Genomic DNA, 27928 nt, shown 5'->3' on the forward strand with positions numbered 1-27928 from the left:
TTACTCCAAAAGGTCAGTTTTCTTAGGCCTGAGGGTAAGACTCAGAACACAAAGTCCCAGACAAACAGACTGCTAAAATGTTATGTGCAGTCCAATAAAAGATTTTACCTCACTCACCATTCTCTCTAATGTACAGTAGTTTAACAATAGTGATTCTAAACATGATGTGGTGACTCTAAATATGAAGGGGAGTTTAATCAATAGCCAAGGCAAAAACCTAAGAAAAGGGAAAAGGTTAACATTAACTGTGTTGGTGGAAAATGTGCTGGCTGCATTAGTTACAAATTAAGGTATGCAGGGATCTGTCCAGAAGTCCCATTGAAGTCTGTATTAGTCAAGTGCAGAGCTAGTCAGTGCAGGACTCACTGTTTCAATATGTAAAAAGCAACAGAGAGTCCTGTGGCACCTTTAAGACTAACAGATGTATTGGAGCATAAGCTTTCGTGGGTGAATGCCCACTTCGTTGGATGCATGTAATGGAAATTTCCAGGGGCAGGTATAAATATGCTGGCAAGAATCAGTCTGGAGATAACGAGGTTAGTTCAATCAGGGAGGGTGAGGTCCTCTGCTAGCAGTTGAGGTGTGAACACCAAGGGAGGAGAAACTGCTTCTGTAGTTGGATAGCCATTCACAGTCTTTGTTTAATCCTGATCTGATGGTGTCAAATTTGCAAATGAACTGAAGCTCAGCAGTTTCTCTTTGGAGTCTGGTCCTGAAGTTTTTTTGCTGTAAGATGGCTACCTTTACATCTGATACTTGTTTCAATATGTGATCAAGAAAGCAGCAGCAAAAAAGTCTTAACATACTGTTTGTTGCTTGAAGGATAAAATCGTAGCCCATGAAAAATCACATTTCTGAAAATATCTGTAGAGCTTATGTGGGTGCCCCGCTACATATAAATCATAGGAGATTGAGATCAGGAAGTAAAAATTAGTTAGGAAAAACTACAGTCTTTCAAACTCAGACTTTCAGAAAGTTCGCAATAGTTTCTTGCCAGGAAAATCTCTACACATCTCTACCATATTGAGGTAATGCTGCAAATTCCCAACTAAAAGCCAACTGCCTCAAAGTCGCTTTGTTTTTTCTATACGTTATTACTTATTAAATTGTATTGAGCCACTCATATAACACAAGGCCTGGTCAAATTCCTCAGAAGCCAAGAGGAATTGAGGATGATCAGTAGGTGCTAAGGATTTCTCACTAATGAGTTGGGTCCCATGGTGCTTTAACAAAAACCAGTGCAAATACATTAAAGGGATTTAATTTACCTTGACCTTGTAGTAATCCTGGACTTCAGCCTTAATGGAATCAAAGTCGCCGCTGATGTAATCAGGCAAGAAGCTGAAAGAAAAGCAATGAACAGTAAAATGAAAAATTAAGGCATCTTATTTTCTCAAATTAAAAAAAAAAATGGGGGAGGAATATTCTTCTCTCAAAGGAAAAGAAACAAGATTATGAAGTAGTCTACATCCAAAATACTAACTAAGTAAGCCCCTATCTGAACATGTTACAGGTCTAATAAACTGGTGTCCTCTCTATTCTAAGGGGCAAATACTACACCTTTACATAGACACATGCAGCTCCCAGATGGAGTTGAGCAGGAACTGTGCATGCATATTTTAAGAAAGATTGGCTCTAAATCTCTCTCTTTTTAAAAAAATTTAAATACATTGCCATCAACAAAACAGCTTAAAAGCCAATTCATTATACCGTACCATCTAGTCTCTTAGGATCTTGTTCCTTTGTTAACAGCAATAATAGTTTCAGGGTGTCAGACATTTAGCAGAATTTGTTCTTTTATTCAAGTGTTGTAAGACATTATAAGCAAGTGGAAGGCAACATAATCTCTCTGCTTGCATTGGCTTGAAAGAATAATGGATTACTTGATGGGAGAGGGACACCACAAAAGGCCTAAGTGTGAGCGTCTATGTTGGCAAGCAGCACATAGAAAGTTTTAAATCTCCCCCAAGGGATCTGAATTAGCCCTCTGCACCTTCAGATGTCATGAAGCCTTTCGAGCTTTTGTGGGCTGGCAGCCACTAAAGATAATTTGTTGCCCAATTTAGCACTCAGGAATCTGTTCCATACATTGCACCCACACACACAAAAAATAGCTAATCAAATAAAAGTTACATGAAAATCCATTTAATTTGGCTTTCATTCTCCTAGTGATTTAGTACACTAGAAATGTGCTGAATAAAGTCAGTTTGGTTAATCTTCTTCCTGCCGTGGTGTGCTTAGATGCATTGCATGAGATGCTGAGTTTATTTTCTCTCTAAATACCTATGGAGAAGAGGACACATTGTATTAATATTGGCAACTGCTCATTTGGTTTTTCAGGTGGTTTGTTTTTTAAGTTATTACTGATTTTCTATTTTATTATGGTTCCCTCTCCTTTTTTAAAAAAATTTATTTATTAAACTTGCCAGTGATAAGTACTCCTAAAATTATCTATGCCTGAGGTTGTGGAAACATTATCTCCTTAAAAAAAAAAAAAAAGAATGTCTAAGATCCATAAGAACTTAATTTAAATTAAATTCTTAAAAGCATTTCTCCTAAAGTCTCATTGTCTTTGCTGTAAACAACAGAGGAATGGAGATTTTAGGGTATTTATTTTACCTTAATTGGGTTGGTTTCTCCCCAGTATAGCTTTTAAGTGCATCAAACAGATTTGTAAATGCCATTATTATTTTCAAATGTATAATGAAACTTTAACTGTGCTATACTAGGGTTACCATATTCAAACATTTAAAAAAGAGGACACTCCACGGGGCCCCGGTCCCGCCCCTGACCCCGCCCCAACTCCGCCCCTTCCCCGCCCCCATCCCACCCCTTCCCCGCCCCCATTCCAACTCCTTCCCCAAAATCCCTGCCCCAACTCTGCCCCCTCCTCTGAGCACCCCACATTCCCCCTCCTCCCTCCAGCTCTGATCTTGGTTGGGGGTTGCTAAGTGCTTCCCTGCTCCCCACTGGCCCTGCAGCCCCTGCACCCCCCCCTGCCCCTGCAGCCTCTGCGCCCCCCGCCGCCTCTATGCCCCTGCCTGCCCTGCTCCTCCTCGCCCTGCAGCCTCTGCACCCCCCGCCTGTCCTGCCCCCGGCCCCCCCATCTGCCCTGCCCCTGCGCCCCCCCGCCCCTGCAGCCTCTATGCCCCTGCCTGCCGTGCTCCTCCTTGCCCTGCAGCCTCTGCACCCCCCCGCCTGCCCTACTCCCCCGCTCCCCCGGCAGCCTCTGCCTGGCGGGGGCTTCAGATGCTCAGCGGCGACCGGGGCAGCGCGGATCCCTGCAGCCCCGGCACACGCCGCACTCCCTGCCCCGCGCCGCAGCCTCCTTCCTGCCGCGCGGGGTGATGGGGCCGCAGGAAGGGTCCCCCAGTGGCCGGGGAATCCCCGCCCATGAGGGAAGCCCGAGCCGCTGGCTGGGCCCGGCCTCCCCGTGGTCCTGCGGGCTCGGCTGGGGCACGTGGTCCGCCCGGCCTCCGGGGGCAGCAGCGGCCCCTCCGCCGCCTTCTGTGGCTGCGCCCCCCCCTTCCCGCGCCCGAGCTCGCTACAATGTAGCCGGGCGGCTGGGCTGCGCTGCTGACCCAACGGGTTGTGCTGGGGCCGGGCGGACCCTGGCTTATGCTGCCTCCCTACTTCCCCGGACATGTCCGGCTTTTTGGCAATTCCCCCCGGACGGGGATTTGAGTACCAAAAAGCCGGACATGTCCGGGGAAATCCGGACGTATGGTAACCCTATGCTATACGAAGTATCATTTAAGGGTTTTGAAGAAAATAGTTTTCCCCCTTACTAAAATCTTGTAAATTTAGATTTAGATCAGATAGCAAGAGAGATGAAAAGGCAAGATAGCATTATGAAAGTGCTGGTTACTGTTCCATAGATAAGGCTGAAGTTAGTTTTGAAGTTAAGTAGGGATTGGTCCATTTTGTAACTTTCTCTTGAGGTCAGCATGATTTTTCAAAGGATTTACAAGCAAATTCACTCACTGGCTTATAACTTAAAATTAATTTTAAAAAGGTCCTTAAAGAAATTTAGAACTGCATCAGGAAAATTTTCTCCCACTTGATCTTAACAGAATTACATCTTCTTTAAACTTCCCACATGATTAAAGCTCATAAAAATCTTCTGCACTGGTTATATTAGATTTTTTTCTTTAAAGACTTAATAGTTATTTGCCATCATTGTTCTTAATAACTGAAAGTTGTTTTTCAGCAGGGGCTGAAAGTAATACTCTTCTACACAGCATTCAGCATAGAACTACCCTCTTTCAAAACAGCCACCAGTGTTCCCAACAAAAGCAAAGCCAACCTGTTCTCAGGGAAAATGGTAATCCCCTATGCTGCCTGGTTTTACCCAAGACTCCTGTATACTTGAGCAGGACACACCATGTTTTAGGTAATGCTTCTGCGCACCCACTGACGTCAATAACAAAACTCTCTACACCTGATCCTCTCATTCTCATCAGTGTAGCCCTACTGACTTCAACACAAGTGTAAGTGAGAAGAGAATCAGGCTCATTCACTTCAGTGGAAATAGGATTGGACTCCTGGTTTGTTCTATTCAGACAAAGAACACCTGTTCAATAAAGCTGCTATCAATTTAGTTTGCTACTGAGTTATTAATTAGAAGATCTCAGAAGCCTGAGAAACTTCAAAGGTGAACTCCTATCCTTTGTTCTTTTCCCTGCTTTCCTACTTGCTAATGCAGAGAGGCTATTAAAACTAAGTTTACTCTGGATGTAAAAATGGTCCTTCCCCCCCCCCCAAGTCAATTCCTACCCTTCACCCCACCTAAGAAGGAAAAACAGTTGTTATGAAGAGCATCATATGATCATTTATGATCACCTGTTTTCTTATGCTTTAATTCCTTACGCTAATTACTAGCTGCAGTGTTTTTCTAACCATTAAACATTTCATAACATTGAAACATAGATGTTTCAAGAGACATATTGAGGGGCTAGGAGCAGAACTACAAGAGAAATCGAAACAAAACACATCCTCTCCAGGTTGCAATTTACCCCAGAGATTCTGGCTTAACCCAAATTGATACTAAGAAACCGTTGCTAGTTGAATTTCCATCCATGGAATTTTACAAACAGTAAACTCAAGAAACAAGTACAACCCAAACCAAGTAGCTTTGCTGTGTCCCTAGAACACACTGCTTTGGCTTCTGATCAATACAACTGCTACATAGGTTTCTCTCCTCTGGGCAAAATACATCTTTTTAAAATGTTGACTTCAAATGGATTCAGCTTCACCTAATTATCTCAAAGCTAGGCATGCCTTCCTGAGAGGCCTGGGAACTCTGGCTGAAAATTAACCCCCAAAACCCCACGCCACTGCCTCTCCCTAGAAACACCACTGGGGGCTGGAATAGAGCAAGGCTTCAGAATCCCCCGCATGGTGCACCAAACTGCCTGAGTGCCCAACCACAAGGTTATTGTAACTTCTCCTTTCTTCTCTTCCCCCAAAACATACAAAAACAAAGGAGGAAAATCTTTGAAAGGGTACAGCATTCCTGAAGGATGCGAAAGACACACACCATGGGTTAGATTTACAAAATAACTTAAATGAGCATCACCATGCCTATCTTTTAGGTGTCTGGAAAAGCACTGGGATTCACAAAATCAGGGTTAGGCATCTAGGCTCCCTACACAATGAATGGGGAGAGAGAGGCACCTCAGAATGGGATTCACAAAAAAACAGGTGGCTCCTTGCCTAAGGTAGCCCAGGGGAGCTGCTAAGCCCCGCTGCCTCTCTCAGAGATAGGAATATAAAATTGGCCTGCAGGGGTGCAACTCTCTCTGCCTGGGAGTCTCAGCTGTAAACCCTGTTCTATGTGACAGTCTGTACCTCAAAGCAGCACCCTGGAACCCCCATATTCACCACTGTCATATAATTATGATATGTTTTGTACAAAGTATGCCTTGTGAGGTATCATTTTAAATGTCTTGATCTGTTGAACATTAATATCCTGTTGGATTGTATGTTCTATAGTTATATGTGAAGTTATGAAGTATTGCTATATGTGTTACTGCAATATGTTGTGAGGTTGGGAACACCCACGGCCAGCCTTTCAGTTACAATAAAGGAGTAGCCATCACTGGCCAGACGCTCATTAATGGCTCATCAACACACAAACCACTATCACAGAGGCTCCTTAGAGAAGGCACATATGCAATGGAAACTGCTTGACCAATGGACACTGCCTGGCCCCCACATCACAGCAAGGATCTTTCTAACAGCTGGAAGAAAGTATAAAAGAGGGAGAATGATATCATCATGTGGCTTCTCTCCCCCACTCCATGCCATCTCAACACCTGGAGGACCATCTGGAGGAAAAAGACTTTGAACAGTGAAAGAATGATCCCGGACTGTAAAGGGAGTCCAGTATGTGTATTGAGGAATTGTAAGCTTTTCTTTCTCTCCGAAGGCTATCAACAGCTATAATTGCCAGCAGTTGCAAATTATGACACAACTCTCTAAAAGCACACACATTTATTCTTAAGGTGAAAGTATTACAGAGAGAACATATTTAAACAATAAATGAACCTACATACATGCTAAAAAGCTTTCCAGAGGTCACCCCAATTCCAGCCTGGGGTCTTATAGGTGTCAGTTCTTCAAAATCCACAAGTGGTTTTCCCTGTAGTTACAAATTTGTAACTATCTCAGATCCAGAACAAGAACACCCAGGAATAGTTCAGTCTTTCCTTTATACAGTTTGGTCATTTAATGTTGGCCTCAGGGAACAGGTGATTAGAAGACAAGGCCCACCCCTCAGGACGTAGCTTCAAAAAAGCTAGTGAGCATCATGTTGAGTCTGAAGTGTTTGCCGAACTGGGACTGGGCCCTTTACTAACTCACTTTCAAACTTTAACATAAAGAGTAAAATGCCTTTTTATACAATTAAAAAAATCACTTTAGAAGTCATTTTATAATAAAATACAGTGTGGTTTTCTTAAATAAATTACTCTGGCATAACTACTCAGTTGTATCATTAATTCAAAGTTACGATTTCCTACTATTGATTTTTCTTGTGATGTAGCTCCTTTAGCATATAATGGTGTGCAATGAACCTTTTTAAAACAAATGTTAACACTGGAGACATGAACATTTGAAGACAGAGTACAGTACAGTTTGCTTTCAATTACAATACAACAAACACCTTCAGGAAGCCAGCCTGTCCAAGTCCATATTTCCACTTAACCCTAAAGTGGGTTCTTTGGCTGCTCTGTTGTGAGTTTCACCCTAAGGGAATGAGAGTTGGTTTTTAGCAGGCGTGTTCTGTGAACTTAGCACTTAGAGAAGGATGCAGTAGGACAGCTGTGGGGACTAACGTGTCTTGTTCATCCTAATAACAGGTACAGCAGGAGATTTGTTTGTTTGTTACATTCAGTTCCCATGCCTATTCAATCTATCAACTCTCTACTGAGATTATGCACAAGATTGTCTGAGACATGGAAACTGGTCACTAAGGGCTGAGACAACTAACTACAGTAACTCCTCACTTAACGTCGGCCCGATTAACATTGTTACGTTGCTGATCAATTAGAGAACATGCTTGTTTAAAGTTGCGCAATGCTCCCTTATAACGTTGTTTTGCAGCCACCTGCTTTGTCCACTGCTTGCAGAAAGAGCAGCCCGTTGGAGCTAGCTGGTGGGGTCTTGGAACCAGGGTGGGCCGGCAGCCCCCCTTTCAGCTACCCTAAGTTCCCTCTGCAGCAGCCGCCCAGCAGGCTATCAATTGACGGGTAGTTCAGCTGTCCCTCCCCCCACTGCCGTGTGCTACTCCTGCCCTCTGCCTTGGAGCTGCTCCCAGGAGCCTCCTGCTTGCTGTGCAGGGAGTGAGGGAGGAGAAGAGGGGTGCTAATGTCAAGGTGTCCCCTGCTCCTGCCCCCTGCTCCTGTACCCCATCTCCACAGAGCGGGGGGAGGCGGGACATGACAGGGCTCAGGATGGAAGGAGCTTCCTGGCAAGAGCTGCTGTCTCAACTTGCTGATCTACTTAAAAAGGCAATGTACTTAGAGTGGGGGCAGCGAACTTAAAGGGGCAATGCACGTCTCTCTTTCTCACAGACACGGTGTGTGTCTCTGTCTTTCCCTCTCTCTCTCTCTCTCTCTCACATGCACACATGGTGTGTGTCTCTGTCTCTCTGCCATGCTGTGTCTCCTCCTTCCATTCATGCTGCCTGTAGAGTGTGAGGCTACATTAACAATAATGTGTTAACCCTTGAGGGCTCAGCTAAGTGCTAGTTCATCATTCAGCAGTAAGGCATTCCCTGGGAAATATCCCACCCTCTGACTTCACCACCTCAACCAAGCTTCACAATGATCATTGCTGTATACAGTATAAAATTGTTTATTTAAAACTTATACTGTGTGTGTGTGTGTGTGTGTGTGTGTGTATAGATAGATAGATAGATAGATAGATAGATAGATAAAAAATATAGTCTTTTGTCTGGCGAAAAAAATTTCCTGGAACCTAGCCCCCCATTATTTACATTAATTCTTATGGGGAAATTGGATTTGTTTAACATCGTTTCACGTAAAGTTGCATTTTTCAGGAACATAACTACAATGTTAAGCGAGGAGTTACTGTAATTTCAAACACATCACCAAAAAAGCTAGACTTGCAGTCACAGCACCTTCATCTGTATTTGAACTAGTCACCCAAGGTTAACAGACTCCATATGCTATAAATGTACTGTTATGTCCTGCAGAGCAGTGGCTCTCAATTTTTCCAGACTACTGTACCCCTTTCAGGAGTCTGATTTGTCTTGCGTAACCCCAAGTTTGAACTCAGTTACTCACTACTTGCTTATAAAATCAGACATAAAAATACAAAAGTGTCACAGCACACCATTACTGAAAAATTGCTTTCTTTCTCATTTTTACCATATAATTATAAAATAAATCAATTGGAATATAAATACACCTCTACCCCGATATAACGCTGTCCTCAGGAGCCAAAAAATCTTATTGTGTTATAGGTGAAACCGCGTTATAGCGAACTTGCTTTGATCCGCTGGAGCGCGCAGCCCCGCCCCCCCGGAGCGCTGCTTTACCGCGTTATATCCGAATTAGTGTTATATCGGGTCGCGTTATATCGGGGTAGAGGTGTATGTGACGCTAAACCATCTTACTGTAGTCTCACCACTCTGTTATTCACAAAAACCACAACAACAAACTAGAGTAGAGTAGAGTAGGGTAGAGGTGTATTGTACTTACATTTCAATGTATAGTATATACAGCAATATAAACAAGTCATTGTCTGTATGAAATTGTAGTTTGGACTGACTTTGCTAGTGCTTTTTCTGTAGCCTGTTGTAAAACTGGGAAAATATCTAGATGAGTTGATATACTCCCAGGAAGACCTCTGAGTCCCCACAGGGGTACACATACCCCTGGTTGAGAACCACTGCTGCAGAGAATAGTTTTTTAGCAGAATTAAAGCATGGGTTCTCACGATTTTTCCATAGTGTGAACCACATCTTAAAATATAGATTATGGACACTTCCACTTCTGTTCATGATCCCATAGTCTACCTCCACTTTCACTTGCAATCACAAAACTTCCCTTATTATTATTTGTATTGCAGTAGCACATGGGAGGCCTCATCATGGAGCAGGACCCAACTGTGCTAGGTACTGTAAAAACAGAACAAAAAGATGACCCCTGCCTCAAAGAGTTTACTAATCCTTAATGACAGCAACAGTAACATCTTATACAGAAAAGCAATATTTGGAAATTATATAGTGTACTTTTAGCTTCTTGTAGTGAGACTTAGCAGTTAGAAATGTGGGAGAGAACCAGCACCCTGTCCACAATTCAAGCGAAGCACTTCAGCACACACATAACTGCTTTGCTGAATCAGGACGCATATGACCAGCCAGCCTGCTGTGGACTACCAGAAAGTGCTGCATAGACCACAGTGTTAAGCTGTTTCCTAATATTTGGCAGTCTTGGAGATGAATTTCTTTCCAATGCCTCCGAAAAGCTTTAACATTCAAGAACATTAAGTATTATTTAATTTGGAAATGCTATGATTTAAGGAAAAATATAAAATTGTGTGAGGCTATCACTTCAATAATGTATGCATTTATGCTTACCTCTAATGTAGTGTGCCACCCTGCAAATAATAAAAATGTAGTACTTGAAATAAACTGTAGAATAGATTATCATCATCTCTAACTACTACCCAAAGCATACATCAGGGGGAAATTTTCTGCACAGGGACAGCCAAGCAACTTCCATTATCATTAATAAAAATCATGCTGCAAAATTCTCTGTTCTGAAAACCTACCCCTTAGTGACAAGAAGAAATGTTAACGATAAGTAGAACTATTGGATTTATTTTTGCTAATGTCTGAAATGGTTCTCCCGTCACTAATGAGCTATGCAATATAAACTAAAATGCTACTCCAAGATTCAGAATAGCCTGACTTTCAAAGGTGCAGAGCACCTGCAGATCCCACTGGTTTCAATGGGAACTGGAGTTGTCCTTCTGAAAAATCAGGTAATAAAATCTTCACAGAGTTGCTGAGCACCCTTAACTCCCTCTTTATTATTTATCGCTACTGACACATTACTTAAAAGGTAAGTATAACTGCATGCTCCATTGCAGTCATAAGTTTACTTAATTTGAAAGCAATGAGAGCTAAGGGCATTCAGCACCTTGCAGGAAAATTCTTACCAGCACAAGATCAAGCACTATACTTGGTTTTATTTGTTGGAGTCATGGTGGTTTGAAAAGGGAGGAATGGAGGTTAACAGAATCATCCATCCAAAAAACGCCAGCTTAGCTCAGGGCAGGCCAGAGGAATTTTGTAATGGGATACACCCTGCTGTGTCTTCAAAATAGGAGCATTGTAAATCCTTACCTAGCATGACTACACACCACAGCACATGGGTCTGAGAGCTAGGAGGATGACCACTTGTCCCTTGCTGCCAGACTATGGTCACAAAAAGCAGCCAGTGCAGAGAACAGGCCATGAATACAGAGTGATCTGGATTGCTTGGTATGCTGAGTGCAACCAAACAATATGCATTTTAACATGGCCAAATGTAAACATATACTGTAACCGAAGGCACCCTATATTCACATCCTACACACTATTGTAATAATCTTTATAAAACATATGCCTTGTGAGGCATCATCTAAAAACTAACAACTCACTGGTCAATAATATGCTGGTGAAAAGTATGTAGCAACATTACATGTAAAGTTATGAACATAAGCTGAAATTATGACAGAAATATGTTTACCAGACAAGTCTGGGTAGGGGTAAACCTGTTCCTCGAACACAAAAGGAAAGCTGACGCCTCTAGCCAGGTGTCACCAAAGCTGATTGTCAGTCACCTATCAAGTGGCCATTCTTTGGCAAAGAAGGGGGGCAGGAACAGATTGATCTGCATTTTAGCAAGCTACCACACGGAACCTCTTTCCCCATGAGACTCCATGTCTCCATCCTCACAGCAGGAGGCAACTTTATTTCTAGGGGTAACCCTCAGGAAAATACATTTCGAAGGGTGTCTGGACTATTCAAGTGAGGAAGAAAAACACCCCAGGGTTATCTTTTCCCCCTCTCCCTATCTCTCTCTCTCTTTCACCTAAGAAGACAAAGGAACCAGCCCTTTGATTTTGGGAGGGATCCTGAAAGGTTGGTTAGCAATGTTGCTGAGTGGTAAGGATTTTACCTTGAAGCAAGTCGAGTTTGTTGAGTTGTAGTTACTAGAAAGCGTTTTATCCTTGTTTCTCTTGTAACCATTTCTGACTTTAATGCCTTATACTTGTTCTCATTTAAAATCTCTTGGTAATTAAATAAACTTATTTTACTTTTTAATCAAAATGAATCCAGTGTTGTGTTTAAATTGAACTGCTTGGTAACTCCTGTTAAAAAGCAAACTGTTGAATACTGACTCTTACAAGGGCAATAGACCTCTAATATCTGAACTGTCCAGGAGAGGGCTGGGCAGTACAGTGCAGAACACACATTTTTGGGAAAATTCAAGACTGGGAGTGTGTTGGGGTCACCCTGCAAGTGGTAACTGAGGTTGGTAGAAGCCAAAGTGTGACTGGAGTGTTGTTGGCAGGCTGCAGCTATCCACAGATACTCAGGGTGTGAGCTGCATGCTGTTTGTGAGGGGCCCAGGTTGGCAAAGCACTTTGAGGCACTGAAGGTTGCAGGGCGGGTGGTGACACACCTCTCTAGATTGCACCCTGGAATATGACATACATATCTATGAAAAAAGAATGTAGGCCATACTTACAGGATGGGGGATTCTATCCTCAGAAGCAGCGACTCAAAAAAAGATTTGGGAGGGTGGGGGAAGGTGGACTATCACTTGAGCATTGGCTCCCAGTGCAATGCTGTGGCTAAAAGGGCCATTGTGATACTTGGATGCACAAACAGGGGAACCTCAAGTTAGGAGTAAAGAGGTGATTTTACCTATGTAGTTGGCGCTGCTAGAATATTGTACCTAGTCCTAGTATCCACCATTCAAGAAGTATGTGGATTAACTGGAAAGGGTTCAGAGAAGACCCACAACAATGATTTAAGAATTAGAAACCATGACTGATAGTGATAGATTAAAGGAGCTCAATCTATTTAGTCTAACGAAGAGGAGGCTGTGGATGAATTGATTACAGTTGGTAAGGACCTACATGGGGGAGACAAATTTGGTAACAGAGGGTTCTTCAATCTAGAAGAAAAAGATATAATACGATCCAATGGCTGGAAGCTGAAGCTAGACAAATTCAGCCTGGAAATATGGCATAATTTTTTACCATTTGAACAATTTACCAAGTATCCTGGTGGACTCTCCATCAGTGGCAATTGTTAAAATCAAGAGCAGATGCTTTACTCAAACATATTTTCTAATTCAAACAGGAATTAATTCAGGGAATTTGTACAGCCTGTGTTATACAGGATGTCAGGCTACATTATAACAATCGTCCCTTCTGGCCTTGGAATCTATAAATCAACAAACTACACCTGTAACAGGATAAGGGAAAATGAAGAAAGAGTGTCAGATTTCAGAACGGACCTAGTTCAGTGTGGCTCAGCAATGCAAATGGAATCCTGATTGTTAGCTCTCAAACTCCGGAGCCTCGGCATATAACAATGGCATCCAGAATGCTTAATACGGGTCTCTTTCCTGCCACTCTAACTGTCTGATGCATCACCTATTGCTAACAAAACAATCACTGGTCAGCACATCCCTGAAACACCTGATTAAACTTTAAGCATGTGCTTTAGTCCTACTGACCTTAATGGGACTTTAACTCATGCTTAAAGTTAAGCATGTGCTCAGATACTTTGCCAAATAGAAATGGACTTAAGAAGCTGCTCAGGGGCTTTGCTGAACTGGAGTCCTAGTCCCTGATCCTACACTGAACTCCACACTGCAGAATTACAGGAGTGGGTGGGTGAGATTCTGTGGCCTGTGTTGTGCAGGAGGTCAGACTAGACCAGGGGTCAGCAACCTTTCAGAAGTGGTGTACCGAGTCTTCATTTATTCACTCTGATTTAAGGTTTCGCATGCCAATAATACATTTTAACGTTTTTATAAGGTCTTTTTCTATAAGTCTATAATATAGAACTAAACTATTGTTGTATGTAAAGTAAATAAGGTTTTTAAAATGTTTAAGAAGTTTCATTTAAAATTAAATTAAAATGCAGAGCCAGGATCCGGGCAGTGTGAGTGCCACTGAAAATCAGCTCACGTGCCGCCTTCGGCACACGTGCCATAGGTTGCCTACCCCTGGACTAGACGATCATAATGGTCCCTTCTGACCTTAAAGTCTATGATTCTATGATTAAAGTTTATGAATGCCATTGAACTCACTGGGACTCCACACAGATGAAGGCATCCACTCACCAGAGATTAGTGCAGGACTGGGCCCTTATGTCCTTAATGTGGGAGACAGGGCTTGCATGTTCATTTTTCAGAGTGCTTCTTGCTTGGAGGCACATTCTCCTCTTTATGTCCATACATAAGTCATATCAATGATTCAGTTGCCTAGGTGCACTGAGCAGAGAAGAGATGCCTTACAATTATGGCAATACGAAAAGAAAAGAAAAGAAAAGAAAAGAAAAGAAAAGAAAAGCCACCAGGACAAAAACTACTGCAAATATAGGTTTAACCTGAAGACAAAAGGATTTAAAGAAAAAATAAAGTGTGTGTCTAAAATGACACCATATCCTTATTGATTTGACAAGACGACTCCCCTGTGGTTAGTTAAAATATCTCTTGCTCTAGGTTCTAACCTACCAATAAGTCAGACACTGTGAACAAACTCCCTCCCCTCTATTAATTTAAACTCTCTCACTCCTCAGCGTCATCAAGGATGTATCTGAGCCTTGCAAATTTATTTCTATTCTTCCGTCCTTCCTCACTCCAAACAATGCTAAACATGGCATAAAGGAAAACAGTGCATTGTGGGTTCTGAAATGTTCCTATTAAAAATATACATTAAAAAGAGATTGCTCCATTTCAAAAATACACGTGAACACACAGGGAGACGAAGAGTGGAGGATAGGGAGAAGCCGCATAGTGTAGAACTGTTAACAGCCAAACAATTGTATTTGTCTAACTACTGCACAGCTGACATTTGATAAATGAGTAGGATATGGAAGTCTTATGAAACCTTTTGCTGTGGTCCTCTGCTGCAGCTTCCGTGCATTGATGGAACATAGTGATGTTCCATTGGACAACTGGCATTTTTTAAATACAACCACACCTGGTACACCGTGTAACACTGAAGCACATAATTGCAGAGACAGAAGATAAATATAGGTTCAGAATGAGCGCTGGGTTCATGCTGGTGCCTAGTGATGTTTACAATAATTTTTTCTATTTTCAACAGTGTAACTCAGGCAAATATTCTCCATTTACTATGTACCTTAATTATAAGACACACACATATATATGCCTGGGCTACCAAAAATGGCAATTGGGACAAGAAATAAAGGATGTAGCAAAATATTTAGTAGGGAGTTCCACTCTTCCGAGGTTAATACCTGGGTGAAAATTAGACAGCAAGAAATCTGCAGAGAACACAGGGAAATTTGGATGTCTAAGTCAGGACTTGGGCAAGGCTTCTGGCTTGTCAGGTAGTAGGATACATGAGCACGTGGGACAGCTGGGTTTGTTTTTTCTGTTCCAACACAGGGATCTCTGTGTCTGGACAAGATCTGAAAACATCTTATGGGAAGGTGGCACATACAGACACTCCCCGACTTACGCAAGCATTCCGTTCCAGAACACCTTGCATAACTCGAATTTTGCGTAAGTCGGAAACATATACCCGACCATTACGCAAGAGAACAACAACAACAAAATATTTCTAGGTTATGGAACTTTTTCCGTAAGTGTGGATTTGCATAAGTCAGGTTTGCGTAACCCGGGGGGCGTCTGTATTGCATTGTTACTGAACACTACCAAGAAGATCAGCATGAGGGTGTGGGGCGGAAGGGGTGGTTCACAGCTTGAGAGACAGACTCGCATTAGTTCTCATCAAGCTAGCATGCTGAAAATAGAAAGGTAACCACAGTAGCACAGGCAGCAATGTGTGGGAGCCCATGCTAGCTGACCCAAGTACAAACCAGCCCAGACCCCAGGGGTACATACTCAGAGTGGCTAACCTGTGCCTCCGCTCACCACTGCCTGTCCTACACAACTAGTTTGAGTGCACTTGCTGATGAGAGCTAACATGAGTATGTCTACTCAAGCTGGGAATCACACTCCGAGTTCCAAGTGTAGACGTAGCTATAGGGTAGTCTCTCAGCACTCTCAGCCTCAGGTTTTATACAGCCATAGAGCTGCAGCTGATGCACCAAGAAGGGTGCAATGACATCTAATGTGCAATGGAGTTCCATAACATAGAGGTGGGTGAAAACTCTCATCACACTTGAATTGGCCAAATATTCTGAACAAAGGTGGGATCTGTTGTACTTTCTAGGCCAGGTGGTGATCTGAATCACCTTGAGCATTAGCTAGAAGATGCTAAAGCATATTACGTGTTGCTATGCTACTGTGATTGGATGCAATCTTTGAGAGTTAGAAGTTTCTGGAATGGTATGGTACTACTGCTCCATTCTAATTTCACTAATTAACTGTAACAGCTATTTATGTATAGTCATTGTCTAATTCACATAATTATGTATGGAAAACATAATGTATACAATCTTGTTCTCCAAAAACCATAAACCTCCTATTCCTTGAGCAAGCAAAGAGTATCTTTATGTTGTTAGCAGTAGCGGGTGTAGGTCCTCTTTTTCAATCGAGCAAGACAAACACCAATCAATACTCTTGCCAACCAGTTAAGGGGGACCATCATGAGGGTCTGTAAGGAGGCATGGGATGTGGTGTTGCCATTAGGCTGATGACTCCCAACTGTATGTGTCGTTATCTCATCCAACTCAGATGGTGTAGTACTGCTCTTCAGTCCTTGTCTTGATGAGATTGGGGCATAGATGAGACCAAGCTGGATGAAATTTAACTAGACAAGACTGAGCAGCTGGGAGAAGATGGCAGAGGTAGTATCAGTCCCTGTGATTGAGGAAGTATGTCAACAGTCAGTTACTAGGATTCTCAACTTAAGAGTTATTTTAGACTCCCAGCTGCTGTTCTATTACCATATTACAGCTGTAAGCTGGTCAGCTTTTCATCTGAATCAGGCTAGGGGGTTGTGACTTTTTCTTTCGGATGCGGGCCTTGCCACTGTTACCCAAGCCTTAATTACTTCAAAATTAGAAACACTGGAATGTGCTCTGTATGGGGCTTCTCCTTGCAACCATTCAAAGACTGAAGCTGGTGCAGAACACAGCAGTTCACTTACTGAGTGGGGCATCTCGCTGGGAGCACATGTCACCAGACCTCCAGGAACTACACTGGCTGTCCATTGGTCTCCAGGTGGAGTTTAAGGTGTTGCTTATGACCTACAAGCCCTAACTGTCCTGAGACCAGCCTACTAGAAGTATCCCCTCTGTTCCCAGGCCATAGTGCCACATCTATGGTCAGCAGGGCACTTGAGCTGGATCCCCTTCATTATAAATGAGATGGGATGGCTGGCAAGGCGTTCTCTGGGAGGGCTCCAGGACCCTAGAATCTGCTCCCTAAGTTTTGAAATAGCCCAAATTCGGTGACCCTTCCAGGACAAGACAACTGTTTGGCAGGTGTTTTGGAAAGCGCTGAGAGTGATCTTTCCACAACAATACAGGGCCGGAGAGGAGTTTCTGTAGGTAGCTGGCTGAGTTCTGGTTGAAATGATTAATTCTACTGGGATTTTGTATTATTAAGGCACCTGAGACCTTGGATAGGCATCTTTTTAATTATTTTAAATCTAAATCAACAAACTGACCATATTAAAGCTGAAACCCCTATTGAAAGACAGATTTTGCTAGTAGGGTACAGCACAATTTCCCTGATCACTGTGGAAACTGATCCCATCTCCCCCACCCCCATCAAGACTATTCCTAGAAATTTTTTCTAAAAATTCTCTATATACAGAGCATATAATACAGTGTAGACATTGTACCCAATGCTCTGAGAAACTTTTAGCAACAACAACATTTTAATAGGTAGGAAAGTGTTAAACTGATCTGCACTTGGCCTGTGTCTTTTTGGGCTTGAGCATCACCTGCAGGGTTAACTGGAGTAAACAGTACCAAAAAATTATATGAGTCAGCAAAGCCAGCTGATGTGAATTTGAATACACACGAGGAGCTGGGCTCATGAGGAAGAAGATAGTATTTTAAATAAGTTTGTTTCTGACCATAACTGCACTTTGACCTCGCTGCTCAAACTCTAGTTAAATTTCAGAAAACAATAGAAGAGTTTCTCATCCCTACTTCTCACATGTAAAAAACAAAACAAAACAAAAAACTAAGCTGTGCTCTGTTCCACTGAAGTAAATAACTCAATCCTTAGGCTTTCTTCAGTCTGATTTGTTAAATTTAAGATTATTTGCATATACAAATATATTTCTTCTTTTTTTTTTCTAGTGGGGTTGGGGGAGGGCAGAATGGACAACATAGTGTGCATCCATTGGAACAAAATCTGCCACTGACTCCTGTAAGATGTTGAAGTCACTGAAGCAAACATCCAGGTTCATGCCTATGCTCTGCACCTTAATCAACATAACAGGCTGTTTGGTTGACAGTGACTTGCTGTGGGTTTGATTTTTTTTTCCTCCTCCTTCTTCTTGATCCTGTTCCTTTGTGAACGAACTGAGATGTAACAAATAAAATCCAATAAACACAGCGAGGGGCAATTCCACACTGATCACTAATGGGCTGTCTGCTTTCCCAAAGACTGTGACCACTGAATAGAAGAAGAAAAGTTAGTCTTGTTAATGTGTTGCTTTTGCTATGTTTGCAGGCACAGATTCCCTCTTGCTTTGCAGTCAGTATAGCTACTAAATGTTCTCCGCAGACAAGTAAAATATTTCTAAAAGTCAGCCATCCCCAGTGCCTAAATGCCAAAGCATGCAAAAGGGACAAGGCGGGGGAGAGGGGGGAGAAGAATAAGATAATATCTTTTACTGGACCATCTTCTTGTCTCTCTCACCAACAGAAATTGGTCCAATAAAAGATATTCCCTCACCCACCTTGTCTCTCTAATATCCTGGGACCAACACAGCTACAACAACACTGCAAACAAAGCATGCAGAAGAAATCTGTAAACATTATATTTTAGAGTGAAGAGGTATCTGAATATGTGTGTAGTAGTTAATCAGCCACAGAGTCCAATGTTATAAGGGGGAAGGGCACTAGTTTAGATAATTAGATAAAAATCACAGGACCAAATCCTGATGTCCCATGGACAGCACACAGAGTTTTGTTCGAGTATGGACTGAGGGGCCTATCCTCAGCCGGTGTAAATTGTGAAAGCTCCTTCAAAGTTAATAGAGCTATGACAATTCACAACAGCTGAGCATCTGCCTTTGAGCGGGGACTTTAGAATTTGGCTTATAATAGGTAAAACCAGGCAATGTAGTTAAGAAGAGAGAGGTTGTATAATATTTTACGGAATGTTCATTTGATTTCAGAGCATTGGACAATTTTGGAGTAAAGTTTCTTTCTGCTTATTATATAATCTACCATACAAATTGAAACTGCAATGGGTACCATCAAAACATTAGGTGTTTGCCAAAACACGGTATTTACCTTTACCACATAGCACTTGTAGGAACTACGTGTAGAAAGAGAAATACTATAAATACTGCAGTAAAATGAACTACTCCAGATGGTAAAGGTTTTTAAATAGAACTTACTGAACTAAAACATGTATCCATGTCAGTACAAGGATTTAGCAACAACACTCATTAAGAGGCACTGTGAATCTAAAATCCCGTGTTGAAAATTCATCTGTTAGGGCCCAATCCTACAAACACACACTTGATTAACTTTACACACATTAACAGTCCCATTGAGTTCAATGAAGCTACTCATGTATGAAGTTACTTGTATGCATAAGTGTAGGATCAGGGCCTTACTGACCGGTAAATATTTACGTTAAGATTTTCAATATTTTTGCTACTTTAAGTACATGTAGGAATGAAAGAAACAAAATGCACACCAAAGGTCTCCATGTCAAAATTATATGTTTTTGTCCTTGAGAGTCAAAAAAGGATTACAGTTCAATACAATGTTATTGGTTTAGAAAGAAAAGATGTATTACAAATGCTATGGAGCCCCATATTATGTTAAATTTAAGGTCAAAACTTTGGCTGCCACCTGTCTGCTAAACTCCTTCACCCTTCGTAGATCTAACTATCGTCAATGCTTCATTAAAAGCAGTGACATTCATTTCTGAGGCCAACTTTTAAATAAGCCTCAACCAGTCCTTTATTGTATCTGCACCTTTAGTCTTACATCAGTTCCTGATGCAGAATTTTGAGTGCAAATGCCAGCATTTAGCTATCTAAACAGCTGATGAACAATCCGGTAGTTAAATGTCTAAATTCTGTCATTTGCACTCACAAGTTTGCACAGACGATCAAGAGACTCAAATTATAGGCTGTTTTAAAAAATATTACTGTTAACATTTACTTTTCATAGATGCATTAGTGTATCATATGTTAAGAAAGTGTAAGGATGATATTGTGTTTTGATTTTTAGTTCCCACACTTTGTTTTGATTAATCTTACAGTCTTATTGTGTGTATGTATAGTACCTAGCACAAAGTGCCCCTGTCTTTAAAAAAAAATTATATCAGAGCAATCATAAGGGCTAAACATACTTTTCATTTTAAAATATTGAATGTTGTTGATGTCAGCCGCAGAGTATGAGAGTATAACATCCTTCCTCACCAACCTTCATTATGGATAAGGTTGAAAAGGGGTTACAAAAATTATTATTTGTTGCCTTTTAATTAAGTTACACTATTGTATAAATACTGTATGTAGCAACTACCATTTTTATTTATTTGATTATATTTCAAACACTGATTAATGCTTCTTATGGAATCAAAAATTACATTTTTACAGTTTAAGGATATTATATTTACAGGTAAATATAATATATAAGACAGTATAATAAGTTACCAAATATAGTAAACTGACTTGCTCCTCCAGAGAAGACATTTACAGGCTGATTAAACACAGCCTCATTCCTTGTGCAGCCACTTACACTCATCAAAATTGGGTATAAAATGCCACCATTCCAATTTGGTAGCATTTTACACTCTTGTTTGCTCAAGTGTAAATGACTACATACAATGCAGATGAGTGGCGAATCAGACACTTTGAATTAATTTGTACTTAGCTGCCCTGAGGAGGAGCCCATAGACCACTTCCAATGACAGTTACATTACATTCAATGTCATTAGAGATGGCATTTAGTAGTTGGTAGAATACTATGGATGACAGTGTGGTCCATTCTTTCTGTGAAAGATTCATTGCTAGCTAAATTTTTCACATCATTTTAAGACTAATATTTGCATCAGGCTGTTTATTCATGAGTTTGAAAGATTTTCAGGCGTATGCAAAGTTGTGAGGGATAATCCAATCTGCCCGATGAGACAGGTGAAGGATGCATATGTTAACAGGCTGCTAGAAAACATTTTTCTAGCTGAAGATACTTCCTTAATTGTGTTGAAGAGACAATGAAAGTAGTGCTGAAGATACAGAGGACCTGATTTCATCATGTTACTAAAATAAGAGCCAAAGTACAAATATTGCAATTCTAGATTATTAAATATATATTGGAAAATGGGAGAAAAATAAGCAGTAAGATTCTAACAGGTGTGCCCGCAAATCAGGGTTTGAGCTTATGTATTGGTGTTCGTATGCAGGCCAATGGGCACACTTTAGATAATTCGCTTTTGAAAATTTGTCCCTAGAATATCTAAAGGATGAGACCATCAAGAGGCACCTAAGAAGCTTTAAAAAATAATTTTGGCTAGACTGTGCCACCCTTTCTCATGCTGGTTAGTGTTCCACTAAATGAGCCTACTCACTTTCATAAGTGCTTACCACTGTGAGCAAAGACTGCACAATCTACAAACAGAGGAAGGCAGAATCAGATTAAGGCAATCTGCTACCATACGCATAACCCACGTGTCCCACTAATGCCATCCTCATGCCATGCCCCATCCCTTCCTTGGGATGGCAGTGGCTGGTGCCACCCACAGAATCGTTGTTTAGTGAGAGCCCACCATCACTCCTCTTTGGGCAGAATACTTATCCACCCTTTCCAGAACACTATCGCCATTATCTTCAGGTGCACTGAGATTCAACTGGAGAAAGGAGGACGCAGCCCCCACTACCCCTATAAAAGCCATGATTAGGTGGCATTAGTGCGGGCCCCCTACCTACAGAGTCCTTTCTAGAACTCAGGATGCTGTCAGTGGGAGTGCCCCAGAGCTGCAGGTTTCAGATTTAACATTGTACTGTGATGAATGGGGGCAATTAACAACTCTCACAGCTATTTATTCAGGCTGTCTGCAAACTCAGGCAGACAAAGCATCGGTTACACTCAGGTCATATTTGAGGGCTAGAAATATTTAAAGTGAAAGCTGACATTCCAATATCATGTGACTCCAGAAGCCAGGCCCCTACGTGTATACCCACAGTGTTTCTGCCTTAATTTAGCCCTGAATAAAAGTAGGGTTTCTGCAATTTCCCATTTTGGTTTTTTATATAATATGGCTATTGTTTATAAATGCAATTTATTTTGACACACAAAATAACTAAGGTTTTGACTTCTAGGCGCAGAGTAATTAGGAGTTAAAACTGCCAACTGCTGGTAGCTTATGTTTCTGTTTAGATAGTGTAGTACATACGGTATAGAAGATTAATTCTTCACTGATCTCTGAAATTACGAAGTGCAATATCTGGGCACAAGGCCGTGAACAGAAGTCTGAATCAGCTAATTTATACCATGTTTTCAAAAAATCCACATCTGGATTGACAACTTGTCTCCAACACTTGTACCAAGGTCCCCCCCAATGCACTTTAAAATGTTGAAATGCTACCGAAAGCACGAGGACTATAAGGAAAATTCTGATGGGACTCTTAAATAGGGTCATGACGATGTTTCTATAACACTGGTGTGAAATTTAAAGGCATGAAAACTTGTGGCAGCCTTTCCAGTGTGAACACAGTAAAAAGCACATTACACTCTGATTAGAAATGAAGTTCTACCTAGCTGGAAAGGCACTGCACTTTTGATGAAAGTTCTCTTAAGTATGTCAGGAATGTTATTAAAGTTCCTAGAACCGCTCTTGAGATGTATTATGATTACATATATGCATGGCAGAGCTGACCACTTAATCCCCCTTCTGTCATATCCAAGTTCAGGAATAAAAATTACACTGACACCCAGGGGTATTTTATAATAGAATATGTAATAAAATAATAAATTTGCAGATGATTTCAGCTTTGCCTTGTGGTACTGCATCATACACCAAATACTTCACAGCTCCTCATTCATTACTATTTAATTACAACATAATACCTTTCTTTCAGACTTAATTAACCTTTCAAAAAGAGTTTCTGACCTTGGGGCCCTTCTGCACATTTGCAATGTGCTGTTAGAATATTACCCTGCCAGGAAACATTTCCTCTTATGCTGAGATTTAATGAAATACAGAGGTATTCATGGGGAATGTATGAGAGATGAGATGGATCCCTGCACATGGCTGCTTAATAAACATGATACGATTAGCATCCAAAATCAACACTGAGACAGTAAAAGATAAGAGTTTTTGAAAAAAAGAGAACAATTTCTTTTTAAAACAGTTATTACACAGAACAAGATCGTGGAAGCTGTCCCTACCACTTCCACAAATGCTGCTATCATTTTTGCCTATATAATTCTTATTTGCTTAAGACAGCAAAAGATTAAGTAGTCCAGTGAGTCCCACAATCGAGAAACAGGGGATGGAGAAGAAAACAGAGGCATGGATCCAACTCTCAGAAACTGCTGTCGAATTTGAAATTCTTTGATTCTAAAAGGAAATCAGAGAGCAATAACCTTTTTTACAAGACGGGAGATGGAACCACAGAGCATGCAAGCATTTATATTTCTTTACGGCAAAGCTTAGAATTATGGATCAATGTTGGCCCCATGGTGCCAATCAGCACAGTTGCATTCAGAGCATATGTAGGTTCAGTAATTTGCTTGCTAGCACGGCTGTTAATTCCTCAAAAAAAGATTCTTATCATATGAATTCCCATAGAGAGCCAATATCTCCGGAAATCCATCATGCACTCCTTAACAAATCCCCTCCACACACAAAAAAGCCTCAATCATCCACTTTATACATAATGTTTATTTTATCTAAAATAGAGATCAATTTTTTAAAAAAACAAAGAGATGGTTTCCCTCTTATTCATTTGGTGATTAAAAGGAGAGTTGTCAAATACAACTCAAAGTTGATTTTTTAAGAGAATGTCACTAAAATTATTTAGCCCTTCTCCTTTCCTGAATTATATGTTTGGGATAGTCTCTCCCTCCACCACTTGTTATGCACAAATCCAAATGGACCTGCTGAAACCTACTATATAGGACGAGAGCAGCAATCCTATTGCCAGTAGTGCTGATGCTTGGATAGCCAAACACATATTTTGTTTTACCTATAAAGAGCCCCACTTGCTTTCTTAAAGCCCAACAGTGGAGCAACCACAGTGATGTTGAGTAATCTTTGCCCCTCTGGCAATTGCACATCCATGAGTAGTCATGAGCCCATCGCAGTCCAGAGGCTTTGCACCATTTTGATTGTTAATCGTGTTTTCTTCTTCCTACCAGCAGGTCTTTTGCCTTTTCTGGGTTGAGCTTCAGCAAAATCACTTGATTTCTAAACACTGAAGGATGCCGATGATGGCAGAAGCTGTGCTAGCAGAGAGACAGACATACAGTTGGGTTTCATCAGCACATGGGTGTCACATGACTTCACAGCATTTCATGTTCTCCCTCAGCAGTCTCATGTAAATGTTGAAAAGTCTACAGACTGAAGGTAAAAAATAATGGCCAGTTCTTGAAATCTGGCCCAATATTTGCATGTCTAGCACTCTGAAGACTATAAATGAATTTTAGAGCTCCCAAAATATTACAGATTCCAAATAAAGAACACCACAATCTATTCCCAAATCAGATGCTTAAAAAAAAATTGTACTAACACCATGAATTGTATCATCTCAGCCATACCTGAATATCAAAATCTTGCTCTTTAGCCATTTCTGCATTGCAGAATAAGATGAGAGAATTGTCAAAGATATCATCCTTTATTGACTTTGTCGTTACTTCATAGCTCAGGCAGTCTAAAAATACTTATCTACAGCTCTGCTCCTTATCAATCTTCTTTCTGACATTCTATTAGCCCTCTCCACAATAATGGGATCATCCTCTGTCTCAAGCCGCAAAGACCCTAATAGTCTACAGTGAGATATCCATCCCTCTCTGTCCCCAATGTTAACGATGCATAATTGAGCAGGGCAGATAAGTAATTATTTGCTGTTCTTACATGCCAATCACCTCTTTCACTGAGCTTAAAAGATAAAGTACTTTGTATTTTGGGGGGAACCCTCCCACACACTGTGACCCAGATTCAGGAAGGCATTTAAGCACATGCTTCACTTTAAGTGGATTTCCTGAACTAGGGTCCTGGTGAGGGCTCTTCAACTTTGGAATTCACTTCCGTCTTTAATCTGAAACAGTCTGAATCTGTCATCTACCAGGCCATGCTGCAAGGCCCAACCATTTGTTTGGGCTTTTAGAAAGGGATGAGATGCTTGCGTGGGTGGGATTTCAATCAGAACAGGGATTGGAACATTTCTCCAAGCACTTGCCTATTTAAGGAATGATTATTATAGAATGATCTGCTTCAGTTACTATTTCTGTGGTAGGTTGAGCCCAGGATAAAGTCTGGAAGCATGTGAAATCCAATGGGCAAGTTAATGATATAAAGGTAAGGGAGGTGTCATTTGAGTTGTAAAAATATATAGTATCAATTTCAATGGTGTCACCCTCTGTGGTGTGGCAGGGGGCACTCGCTGGGCCTCTGTTTGGTGGAAATGTTGATAATACAACGTCATCAGACACGGGTCAAGTTGGATATCATTCAAAAGCCTTTATCCCACAAACATTTTAGTACCAAACATGACAAACCTAGAACAATTAGGTAGTTATAGATTCCAGAAAATGTTTAAAAATCAACTTTAAAAAATCTATATATACTCTAATACAGCCATGTCAAATATGCAGCCCCAACAAAGTTACTTGTGACTGACAGTACTATGTTATCAGCTAATGCTCAGAACATGATAGCTGATAAAAAAAATTAATGTTACAGATTACAATAAACTGAAAGAGTGCTTCAATATGATTTGCCACCACTGCATCAAGACACAGTTTGGTGGTACTGATTATCAGTTTTGTTTATTATGCCAAGAGTTATAATAAGGCACAGGTTAAGACATCAGCATCCAGCCAGAAATTACTGGAATCCAACCACAAACAATATGCACATATTTGCAGAACTACACAGCACATCACATAATTAATTACAATCCCAAAGTAATTTATTACAAAATCCTTGTTTTTCCTTTGGTCTTGATCATTTTTAGGCATCAATGGGAAGACAAAGGGTACTGACTAGTAACTGAATCTTTGGAGAATACCACCCTGGAGGACCTGGTCAAACACTGCTCAATGGCCCTTACATGCTGTAAGAAGTGCACCCATAAACTGAATTTGGCAAGATTGGAGAGTACATAGAGCATCAGGAAAAAAATTGAATATGCCGGGACAAGTCCCACACTAGGCCCCATGACATGCATTTTGAGAAGAACACCATCTTCTTTTGCCATAAGATAGAAGCCAAAAGGCATTCATTAAGCACAGTTTTAACATTTAAGACGGGTGAGAAACTGTATGAAGCAGTCACTCTTAAAGAGAATGTTGCACGGGAGGTAAACTGGATGTATTGACACAAAAGATACCCATGCGTATGACATTGCATATTACACCGAGTGCAACACCAAGAGTATATGTAAAGTGCCCCATCAAAAGGTAAAAGCAACAGAAACCAACACTAACTTTATTACTGAGACTCAGCTGGAGTTTATAAATTGCCTCACAGAGATTCTACTGGATGGGAAAATAGCAGCAGTGGCTGATGCAGAGGCAAAGTATAGAGAAATATGCTTTGAACAGGATTGGAGAGGAACAAATGCTTAGCAGAAAGATTCTTAGAACACTTATTGAAGATGAACTATGGGATATGGACATAGTTTTTAGCAATCCTATCCAGAGAAATCAATTACAGCGCATAATCTTCAAAGCTGCAAAAGATCAGGCACTATCAAAAGTGGAAGAAAGCACTTATGTCAGGGATACAAATGTTTCCAGATGCTTTTTCTTAATTTAACAGAAAAGAATTTTTCCCTGAAGTACACAAAAGTTTCAGGGATCTATAGCTGATGCCCTATCTGAAAATAATACTTTGTGGCCAGTACTTTTTTAAGTTGTATACTGGTGTTTGCAGTGACTTCAGCACCAGCGAGTGTGACAGTAAGCAAGTGGAGCACAAGGCAGCCCTTGTATCACAAAATCTCATGTACAAGTGGAAAGGCAGGGTTCCAACATATACATGACAACCATGCAGCATATGAATAACCTATCAGTAGTGGCTGTTAGTTCAATAATTCATTCCAAAACCCACAGTAAATTCCTTGTGCAGCTTCCACACAACATTGGCGCTTCCATCGACTACAACAAAGTACTCTGCCTGGAGACTGCAAATGCAAACGTTGTTCACTGCATGGAACTTAATGAAGGATTCTACATTCCCCCAGACCTCATCAAAGGTAGGTTAATATTTTGTGCTGCTAATAACTTAGGCTTCTTTGAAGATACAGCAGATGGCAAAGGTGCCCCTTATGCTACGGTTGTGGGTCTGCTACCAGGAGCATATTAATAGGGACCAGTCCCAGCATCAAGTGCTGTCTGGACCAGCAAAGAACCATTCTTTGAAGGAGCTTCCTGACTCATTCACTTTCCAATCAAGGTCCAACAATTCTGAAGCCAAGAAGTCCAGTTTTCAATGAAGCAGCAGTTACATTGACTGTAATAGAGCTTTCTACATTCACCAACCTGGATCTCACTTGGTTATTGTGCATGCAAAAGTGGGATGCATTCCAGAGGCAAAAAAATCATTGCTGAAGAGATAGAAGATCTGGATACCCATGACACTACATATCACACCACATTATTTCAGGAGAAAAGGTACATTTCAACATGGTCAGCCTTTAACTTGGTGTTAAAGCTTTGAACTACATAAGGTGCCAGAGCGAATGACCTATGTATGCATCCTACCAATCATACCTGCTAGCCCCACTGATTGCTCGCTTCAGTTAACATTTCTTATGCAGCTGGAATGCATGAACAAATACATTTGTGGTACTGACTCAAAACTTGTCA

At 41.1% G+C, this 27928-nt stretch overlaps 1 protein-coding gene across 2 annotated transcripts in view; it reads right to left on the reverse strand.

Annotated features, from left to right (window-relative positions):
* Nucleotides 1–27928, reverse strand: part of LOC112103624 (thiamin pyrophosphokinase 1-like) — a 599015-nt gene that overhangs the window by 257308 nt on the left and 313779 nt on the right. For both annotated transcript variants that reach the window (XM_026654049.2, XM_026654047.2), the window contains one exon: nt 1269–1341. In XM_026654049.2, coding sequence (XP_026509834.1) covers nt 1269–1341 — 73 coding nt within the window. The remainder of the gene's footprint in view (nt 1–1268; nt 1342–27928) is intronic.

This window comes from Terrapene carolina, unplaced genomic scaffold, assembly GCF_002925995.2.
Source record: "Terrapene carolina triunguis isolate 2854851 unplaced genomic scaffold, T_m_triunguis-2.0 Scaffold179, whole genome shotgun sequence".
NCBI classification, from domain to species: Eukaryota; Metazoa; Chordata; order Testudines; family Emydidae; genus Terrapene; species Terrapene triunguis.